This window comes from Nomascus leucogenys, chromosome 15, assembly GCF_006542625.1.
Source record: "Nomascus leucogenys isolate Asia chromosome 15, Asia_NLE_v1, whole genome shotgun sequence".
In the NCBI taxonomy this organism is placed as follows: Eukaryota; Metazoa; Chordata; class Mammalia; order Primates; family Hylobatidae; genus Nomascus; species Nomascus leucogenys.
Genome location: NC_044395.1, coordinates 13,968,327 through 13,978,860, shown reverse-complemented (window position 1 = coordinate 13,978,860; position 10,534 = coordinate 13,968,327). Strand labels below are relative to the sequence as shown.

The window sequence follows — 10,534 nt, the reverse complement described above, 5'->3', positions numbered from 1 at the left end:
TTCAAGAGCCAACTGTCTCTCTGTCAGCGGCAGGCAGTTCCTCTGAGAATAAATATCGATTCTTTTGCCTTCTCAGGACCACAGACCCCAGGTACGTTCATCCGGGTCTCTGGACAAATAGTTTTCTGTCCTGGGGCTGCTTCTTTGAAGCGTCGTCAGGGATGTCATCTCTCGTCTTCCTCCCACGGAGTGGGTGCCCTGGGAGCTCCTTCTCCCATTGGTGTCTGGCGAAGGTGTTACATAAAAGAACCCATTCTCCGCAGCCTCGGCTCACTCATCCCTGTTTCTTCCTTTTCACCCACGTGGATCCTCCCTGCTGTCCATTTTTGCTCCTCTTGCCAGGTCCCTCACTTCAAAGTGGCCCCAGAGGAGTTCATCAAGTTCCAGTTCCAGAGATTCACAACCCTGAACCTCCACCCCAGCAACACCGACATCAGCGTGGCTGTAGCTGGGATCCTGAACTTCTTCAACTGCACCACCGCCTGCCTCATCTGTGCCAAAGCAGAATGTAAGTTTCCCCAGGCTGGCTCCGCCCCCGACAGTCCAGTCTTGTTGATTTTGGCCTGATTCCCTGTGCCCCTGGCTGGAGACCCTCCAGGAAGGGAAAGCTTCCTTTAGATCCACAGGGCTGATAACCAGTGGGTTTGGGCATTCCCATGCTCATGTGTCCATGTGTGTGTGTGTGTGTGTGTGTGTGTGTGTAAGAGAAAAAGAGAAAAAGAGTGAGAGAGAGAAAGAGATGGGGGGGCAGTCCATCCAGGAGTACTCTTTGCCAGGACTCCCTGGGCATGAGTGGAACAGAGGGGAACTAGGTTACAAGGAGACTGGCCAACCGCCAAGCCTTTTTGCATCTGCAAACTCAATTCCCACATTCTCAGCTTCATTATTAAGGAGATACAAAAAGAGAGAGAGGGAACATATAAGATTGGATGCATTTGATGGATGCACTTGATGGGTTGAAGAACTTCCCCTGGAGAGCAGGTTTTGCTGATGGAACAAGGTCCAAGGTCAATTCCTGATAAAGCGTTTTTTAGCAAATGCAGGTTTTGGAAATGTGTTTTCTATGGCAGTCAATTTGTGACATAAATTTAGTGTTTATGAGATTTAGCTAATTTAAGCCAGCACCTTCCAGCAAATCTGTGCATCTGTGTGCTCCTGGTGGCAGCTGTGCACCCACATGTGGTCAAACAGGTGCTGGCCACTGGCTACTGCTGGAGCGCAGTGTCTGAGCCCCAGGCACCTGTGTCCTGCACAGCTCACCTCTCCAGGGCTTACCTGGGGGTTTTTATGGGTTGCACTGCAGAGCGATTCCATCTTTGTTAGGGCTCCTTTCTATGGCTTCTCAAAACTGCTCTGCCTTCTCAAGTCCTTCCTGCATCCTGGAATCCCCACAGTCTCCAAATACAAAAGCCACCTCTCTATTAAGAGTCAGAACCACCTACTTTCCCAGACCTCGTGCCTGGCATGCATTTATCCAATACAGATTTATTGAATATTTACTCTGTGCTACCCAAGAAATCAAGGAACTGAGTTCCAACTCTGCTGTGACCACCCAGTGGGTTTGAAGGTGTTGGATCTCCCCATTTCAAAGTTGAGCAAGTTGAGACTCTAGGAGGTGAAATGACTTGCCCAAGGCCACACAACTTAAGCACCAGGGCCCAAACTCAAATACAGGCCTCCTCACTTCAAGTCAAAAGCTCTACCAGAGCCCTGCAGTGGATGCAGGGAAAATAGGGCCCTTGCCACTGATCTTAGAAGGCCCGGAGTGCTTTATACTAAGTGTCAAATGTGTAATGTGGCCAGTCGAGGAGAGGGTCCCTGAGTACAGGGTGCTAGATAGGCTTTGGGATGTGGGCAGGACTTCGGCTGGATCTCAAAGGATAAAAATGACTTAGAAAAGGAGGGAAAAGAGATAGGACATGCCAGATGAGGAGCAAGAGAGGGAGGCAGGGATCCTGATGCTGTGCCTAGGGGAAGTAGGTTGGAGCCTAGAGTCCATGCTGGATAAAGATGGAAAGAGAGGCTGGGGAAGGGAGCAGAGATCCTTTTAGCAGGCGAGGAACACAGACTTGGTCCTGTGTCATCTGCGAGCCCTTGAAGGTCACTCTCTGAGGAGCGTCTTCTGAGGAGAGGCAGTTCTCATCATGGGTGTGCCCTTGTGGAACAACTGGCTTTGGGCCTATGAAAAGGGCAGAGGAGTTGGGAACTGGAATTAGACCCAAGGAGCTGGGGACCCTCAGACTTGGAGAAAGACAGTTGAACTCAAAGCCTTGTTCAACAGGCAGACCCTGAGTGGCACCAGCAAGTGGGGTGCATTCAAGAGCACTCCAGTCCATTACTCAGGCAGTCAACAGGTGTCTTCGAGCATCTCCTGGGTGCTGGGCACCCTTACGCTCTATGTATGACATAAGAGAGTAACACGCAGCCTCTGTTCTCAAACATGAAGCAGACTTGATGGAAAACTAAGCAGGGTCGATGGTCATGAAGCAATTAACACAGTAAAATGGGTGCAGTGGCTCACACCTGTAATCCCAACACTTTGGGAGGCTAAGGTGGGAAGATCACTTGAAATCAGGAGTTTGAGACCAGTCTGGCCAATGTGGTAGAAACCCCGTCTCTACTGAAAATGTAAAAATTAGACAGGCGTAGTGGTGCACACCTGTAATCCCAGCTACTCAGGAGGCTGAGAAATGAGAATCACTTGAACCCTGGAGGTGGAGGTTGCAGTGAGCCGAGATCATGCCACTGCACTCCAACCTGGGTGACAGCAGTGAAACCCTGTCTCAAAAAAAAAAAAAAAAAGAAAGACAGTAAAATGAGAATTGAGGTACCCTGGAGTTCTCCAGCAGGGCTTCCATGAAGGGGGCTTGGCAAGAGATCAGTGAACATAGATTCTAACCCCCTCAGCTAGAGAAGAAGAAAGGGAGGCCCAGAAGGTATCTTGGTTTGGCTAGAGTCTCATAATTAGTAAGTGGCAGAGCTTGGATTTGAATCCAGATTCTCTGGATCACAGTCCAGTGCACCATCGTCATTACACCTGTATTTATCAAATGAGTTTCCTCTATATCTGTGTTGACCAATGCAGTAGCCACAAGCCACGTATGGGTATTTAAGTGTACATATGAATTGATTAAAATTAAATGAACTTAGAAATCCATTTCCTCAGTCTCATTACATTTCAAGTGGTCAGTAGCCACATGGCTGGTGCCTGCTGTGTTGGACAGCACAAGTGTGGAACATCCCCATCATTGCGGAAAGTTCTACAAGACAGCTCGGCTTTGATGATACAAGTTTTGTGGACCAGGAGTTTTATGGCAAAAAAAATAATGTTTGGATAACCCTTCATTCTATTTCCTCCTAGTGGAGGAAGTTGACGATACACATTAGCATGGACACGCTCAGTTGTCCTGTGGCCAAAACAGGTATTTGCTTCATTTTCTTTCAAATAAGCTTGACCATGAGCCAAAAAAGAATGCTGATCTTACAGCCTGAAGGATGTTCCCACTTCAAGGAACACAGTGGGAAGCTCTACATTCCACTGGGTGGTTTTCCTCCTGTGGCGCCCTTGGACCATCGAACGGTGTAACAGGCTCAAGGATTCTCCCCTAGAACTGACTGCCACATGCCCATTTTGGCAAGACTGAACTGGTGTACCCTGTGTATGCAGCGGGGTTATTAAGAGACAGAGGGCACCTGCAGATGTCTCCAGGCAAAGATTGTCCTGCAGTCTTCCTCAATGCTGGTACAATATCTCACCAACCTGACAGGAAGTTCTTTTTGCGTCTAGTCACAGTCTGGCTTGCTTTTAGGCTGAGACTTGTTTCCTCTGCTTCAGCTCTTACTGGGCTTTGGGAAACAGATTGCTCAGATGTTTGCTAAGCATCTACTACACACTAAGCACTATGCTAATACTGTTGCCTCCCAGCCCAGGGCTCTTCCCATTAGAATTATGACATTCCTTGACATTCAAACAGTTCCGTGCAGATGCCAAAGCACTTTCACTTAACATTTCTCCATTTTACCTCCCTCCTCCCCAGTCATTCCAGAGCTGAGAAAAGAGAGTCTTGGAGGTATTAAGGAACGCCAGGTCGCACAGCTGGTACATGGCAAAGCTAAGACTTTATCTTAGTCCTCTGATCCTCAAGCTGGCTCTTCCCTCTCCGTGACCCCCTTCCACCATCATGGTCTGCACAAACAGCCCCAGAGCAGTGGTTCGAGGTGGGCTCCGCCTGGCAGGTGCAGTGTTCAGGGAAGGGCAGAGATCTCTCCGAACAACACCTGCCCCTGTTCCCTCGAGCAGGGGTTCAGGACAGCTAAGCACAGACAAGGTTCTGGAGCAGATGTGCCTGTCCAGGTGCAGTAGGAGCCAGCCCACATCCCAGCGGACTTGGCAGGCACACAACACAGGTCTGCTGGAACTCACCTGCTGAGGCTGCTGAGGGACTGCAGTCCCCACCCTCCAGGGCCAGAGCAGGGAAGGTGGAGCAGAGCAGAAGTTCAAGGGCAAAGAGGATTAAAAATCTAATCAAGGTATGAGAAAATGAGGGAGCGAAGGGAAATGCAGCTCAGAGCTCTGAAGGAGACACTCTTCCATCTTCCTTATTAATGCAGGGCCGAGAGACACTGTGAGGAGAATTAGGAGCAGAATCTAATTCTATTTTCCAGCCATCAAAATTAGGCATAACGGAGGTAATTCCATGGAGAATCATGCCACTTACTCTCTTCCTTCCCAAAAGGAGATTTTTAATAAGCAGGTTTTGGACCAAGTAGAGAGATATTGTGTATTACATTATTTTTCTTTAATGGGAAAAAAAAGAACATTTGCAAGTGCCTGTTTCTGATGAGGCTGGGGGAGGAGATGTGGTGAGCAGCCCAGGCGTGGCCCTCCTGGTCAGAGCTCACAGAGCCTGAGGGAGTTGGCTACTGGGGGGCTTCCAAGGAGAGTTGGGGTTCACCACTGTGGGTGCCCAGGGCCTGTTGGTCAGATCACCCAGCCCTGCCGCAGATCGACCTGTTGACCTCAGGCTGGGCCTGGAGCCACAGGTGTAACATGCTGTGTATTTCCCTGCTATCTTCCTACATGGCTCAAATCTTATTTTTTTTCCTTCTTTTTTTTTTTTTTTTTTTGACAGGGTCTCACTCTTTGGCCAGGCTGGAGTGCGGTGGCGCAATCTCAGCTCACTGCAACCTTCATCTCTCGGGTTTAAGTGATTCTCCTGCCTCGGTCTCCCAAGTAGCTGGGATTATAGGCATGCATCGCTATGCCTGGCTAATTTTTTAAATTTTTTGTAGAGACAGGTTTCACCATGTTGGCCAGGCTGGTCTCGAACCCCTGACCTCAGGTGATCCGCCTGCCTCGGCCTCCCAAAGTGCTGGGATTACAGCTATGAGCCACTGTGCCTGGCCTTATTTTGTTAATGCTTGCTTTTGTATTTCTTTCTGAGTTTTTTTGTTTGTTTGTTTGTTTTTGTTTGTTTGTTTTTGAGACAGAGTCTCGCTCTGTTGCCCATGCTGAAGTGCAATGGTGCTATCTCTGCTCACTGCAACCTCTGCCTCCTGGGTTCAAGCGATTCTCCTGCCTCAGCCTCCCGAGTAGCTGGGATTACAGATGTGAGCCACCATGCTTGGCTAACTTTTTGTATTTTTAGTAGAGACAGGGTTTCACCATGTTGGCCAGGCTGGTCTCGAACTCCTCACCTCAGGTGATCTGCCCACCTCAGTCTCCCAAAGTACTGGGGTTACAGGCGTGAACCACCGCGCCTGGCCTCTTTCTGACTGTTTTAATGTCCTTTTTGTGGTTACATGGCCTGTGTCCCCACATCTTCTGCTACTTATTTTCTACTTGTGAGATCTTGGAAAAGTGACTTTACCCTCTACCTCTGTTGTCTCATGTATGAAATGGAGGCAGTGAAACCTCGTTCCCGGGATGGCTGAGGGGATTAAAGAGAATGACACCTGGAGAGTGAATAACACAGCGTCCACACCGAGGAAATGCTCGGCACACATGAGTTTTCCTTTCCTCCCTTGCTCTGATCTCTTTCAAATGAGGCAAGGCCAGACCTGGGAGCAAGAGTCAGCTGAGGCTGGGCTCTGTCCTCCTACCAGCCTGTGTTCACCAAACGTGGCCCAGGCTACTGGAGAGGAGCAGACTTGGATCTCGAGGCAGTCCCTGCGCTTGGGGAGCATGTGCTGCCAAAGAGAACGGCAGGATACCGGAGTCAGCCAAGCTGCACCACCACCTGGGAGCTGTGTGACGTGGAGCAGGTCAATCTGCCTCTCTGAGCCTTAGTTTCCTCCCGTGTAACAAGGCGATAATAATGTCTGTTGAGGTAATTGGATGGGAAAATAACTGGGCCCGGAACACGATACCACATTTAATTACTGTTATTTTATTACTGCAACTCTGGTTGTGGCAGTGGGGGTGGAGGATGGGGAGTAGGCAGTGATACCCAGGGCCCTGGAAGAGTAGTCAGGACGGTAGTGGGCCTTCCCTGTGCTGTCCCCAGGAGGCCCTGTGGGAGGCCTTTTGCTCATAATGATACAAAATTAACCATGCAGCTCTGTGCTGATACCAGGAAGGTCACAGTCCTCCCATTACAGAGCACTTACTACGTGCCCAACACCATGCTAAGGGTTTTTATATTGTCTCATTTAAATTTTAGATTCTCTTATTTAAACCGTATAACTCATGATAACCGTATAAGGTGGGCTTTATCAACATTCTCATTATATGCAGAAGAAAAGAGAGATTATCTCCATCTTCAAGGTCACGTGATTCCTGCTACCTTCTCTCCCAGCTTTCCTAAAAAAGACAGAAGTGAGGGACCATCTTTCTTCTAGTACGGGAGGACCGAGACCATCCCATGTATCAGAGACCAGAATGTGGAATCAGATAACCTGGGTTTGGATCCTGGCCTGTCCCGGGACCTCTGACCCTATGATCTCAGTCACTGAATCTCTCCCACCCCAGCAATTCTATCTTGACTCAGGGATAATAATACCCACCTCCCAGGGCAGTCATGAGGATGAAATCAGTTGTGCATGTGAAGGAATTTAGGAAACACCGAAGGTTATTCTCAGAGCAGGGATGTCTACCAGGCCCCAGTAGCTGAGGCCCAAGCTGGAAACACATCCTGAAATCAGGAGGCTGATGGGAACACGGAGGCCGGGGTCTTCTGATGCCCATTCTTGCCATTGTAGAAGAGACAGCCTCGATGGCCAAACACGGCCACCTATGGTCCACCTGTGAGCAAGAAGTCTCCTCTCTCCCTCTCCTCTTGCCCTGCTGGTCTTCCCTGCCTGTTCCTGGAGCAAAGCTTAGGTGTGGGATGGGACAAATTTGGGATGCAGGTAAAATACATCATTCCAGAACTTGAACTTGTTCTGTGCCCCTTCCCCACCCGGGGACACCTTGGACCCTCATCTTGTCCCTCTGGTGAGGGTTCGCTCCATGGAACAGGTCCGACAACCACACACCCTGAGGCTTGGGCACCTGGCAGGGGGAAGGGGAAAGTTTAGGTTTAGGACACTATGTGCCATCTTGAATTCGTACTATCTCATTAAACCCTCACCACAATCCGCCAAGATCAATATTATATGAACTGCTTCCCACAAGGTTAAAAAGTGCTGGTCCAGGACCAAGGCACTACTCCAGCCAGTAGAGAGGGAAGGAAGCTGGTTGAAAGCGGTGTTTATTTTTATAATATTTTTTGATACAAGGGTCCTCTGTGTCCCCTGCAGACCCATCACTTAGGTCTTGGTGTCCTTGTCCTGCAGCCGTGTCCACCCCTGGCTGTGCCTTTCCCTGCCTCGACATCCTCCTCCCACCCCTCGGCCCCTGCCTTCCAGTTCCAGAAGCCAGCCTCGATTCCTCCTCCCAGAACAGCCTGCCTGCCGACTCTCTCATCGATCCGTCCTGCTGAATCCTGAGCAAGGCTAATAGGTTCCCTAGGCCCCTCTCAGCCTTAGACTTGGCAGGCAGGCAGGCCTGCTGCTGGGCCGTGTTCCGGAAGGAGAGGAGGGTGGGGCTGGAAGTGGATGGGGTGTGGGAAAGAGAGCAGCTTTTAACCCCTGTGATGGCAGCTGCCTTTGGTGAATCCCTTAGTTCCATTAAGCAGATAAAGGTGAGGAGAATGACAATTCGAAAATGCCAAACTGCCCTGAAAACTCTTAATACTCTCAATGTAACTAAACCACACTTTTCCTACTGTAAATTTCTTCCACTGTCTAGAATTAAAAAGTATCCTCTTCTGATTCATAAAATTAGAGGATCTCTGGGCTGGAAAGACATCAGTGTTTTTCTAGTTCGACTTTCCATCCACTGGTTTAATTCTCTCTACAGTGATCTTCAAGAGGGGCTTCAGTCTTTCCTTGACTACCTCCAGTGATGGGGAACTCATTACCTTATGGGCAGCCCACTGCATCATAAAGGAAGGGTTATTCCTTACGTTGAGCTGGAGTCTGTCTCCCTGTGACTTCCACTCCCTCATGACTCCCGGGTTTAGTCCTTGAGGCTGCCAAGAGCTAGCCTGCCTCGTGACAGCGCTTCCTTCTCTCCCTCCGGCCAGGCACCCGAGTCAGCTGCTCCTCAAGTGACATGGCGACGGTTCCTGCCTGGCACTGCTGCTCCCCTGACCTGTTAGGATGTAGTTACTTTCTTCCCCCACAGTCTCTACATCAGTCCAATCCAGCAAGCACCATGCACCCTGCCTGCACTGGGGATGTGCAGGGAAGTCTTAAATGGGCTCCCTACCTAACACTGAAATCATTTATGCACATACTGTATATTACAAATATATACACACACATCTATGCACATATACATACTTACGCATATACGTGCTCTCAAATACTTTCTATGGTTTAAAACCAAGGCTATCTTTGGCGAGTTGGATAATCCTATAAGAGGTGGGAGACGTGAGAAGAGGGTGGAGGCTGGAGAATGGAGAGAAGGTTTCAGGGAGGAGATAGGGTAAAGGGCAGTTGGGGGTGAATGGGAAACAAGGTTTGTTAAGCCCCTTGTAGTTGCCATCCTCTCAATGACCCTGTAATGTAGTCACTCCCCTTATTCCACAGAAAAGGAAACTGAGGCACAGAGGGGTGGGGCCTTTGCCACAGTAACCTGCCTGCCAGTGCTGGGGTTAGCACTCATGTCCCCAGACTGGGTTCTTTGTGCAGAGCCAGGCGTGTCCAGGTTGGGAAACGGAACAACTGATTGATAGGCAATTCTGGGCGGGATGTGGACCTGCCAGAGGACTCGCCACCTCCTCCTCTCTCCTGTCCCCGCCCTGCGTCTCAGCACACAGAGCATGTTATATGGGATGGGGAATGATGCTGTTCTTTGTTTAAAGGACAGCAGAACTCTCCAAGGGGTAGCAGGCTGGGAATTGTTTGGAACAGGTCCCCAGTTTATCTAACATCTGGAGGGGGGGCTCTCTTTCCCTGGGAGTTTCGTGCACCTGCCATTTGTAAAGGAATAAAGCATCCCCGGCGGCTTCTACCAGGCATCACCATGCTGTGCGTAATCCTGCTGTCATCCCCCAGCCTTCCCTGTCTCGTCCCACTGAATTGCATTGCCTGTCTGAAGAATCCCAGGGGATTTGGCCTCTTTCCCAGTCAGGCTCCAAAGATTCTTCATGCTCCATTCTAGGACCTGGGGGTGTTGCCTTTGCCACCCCTTGCCTGTTCACCTCTCCAGCTGTGGGGCACCCTCACCCACAGCCTGCCCAGGAGATAGCTGAGACTCCAGATGCACCAGCTCTGTGGCCTCCCTCCACCTCCTTGTTAAGAGTATCTTTTGGATCAGGCACCCAGACCTTTGTCCAGGTAGGAGTTAGCTTTTCACATCATCTCTAAGGAAGCGGCAGTAAATACTCTCTCCATTTTACATAAAGGACAAAATGAGGCTGCCCCCTAAAAAAAAAGATTAAATTCAGGCTGCCAAACAAAACGGGGATGTGATTTGAACTTCATCATCAACTTAGCTGCGAGTGCCGGGACCCTAAACTCCTGAGGGCAGGGACTGTATATGACCCGTCTTCTCTGCCTGGTGTCCTGTCTGCACAGTGCCTGGCACTCAGGACATGCCAGAGAGTGTTGGTTGAACAGACATGTCCTTGCCTGACTCTTCATCTGCCTTGCCGTGCCTGCCCTTGGAGCACTTCTGGGGATGGGTAAATATGGGAGTAACATGGAGACCGTACATCTCACTTCCCGGCGGCCTTTCTCATATGATCACAGTGAGTTCTCATCCTCCTTTGCCCATTCTGCAGATGAAGAATGGAGCCTTGAAGAGGTTAGACAACTTCTCAAGGTCACATAGCCAAGGAGGGCTGACCCTGAGCTTGAATCCAGAGCTTTGGGATCAGGATTGGCAGGGAGTAACCCAGCAACATCAGTGCCACTGTTGTGGGGGCCGGTGGTGAGGGGCTGTGAGGGGCACAGATGGCGGCGGCAGAGAGTCTTTACAAGTCTCCATTGAAACCCTGTCAGGGAAGAGAGGAACGGCCAGTGCTGTGGTTTGCACAGCTGGGCT

The 10,534-nt window shown here is 50.0% G+C and overlaps 1 protein-coding gene across 4 annotated transcripts in view; it reads left to right on the top strand.

Moving 5' to 3' along the window:
- Positions 1-10,534, top strand: part of GRIK4 (glutamate ionotropic receptor kainate type subunit 4) — a 331,583-nt gene that overhangs the window by 161,895 nt on the left and 159,154 nt on the right. For all 4 annotated transcript variants that reach the window (XM_012495813.2, XM_030829318.1, XM_030829316.1 and 1 more), the window contains one exon: positions 343-508. In XM_012495813.2, the coding sequence (XP_012351267.1) occupies positions 343-508 (166 nt within the window). The remainder of the gene's footprint in view (positions 1-342; positions 509-10,534) is intronic.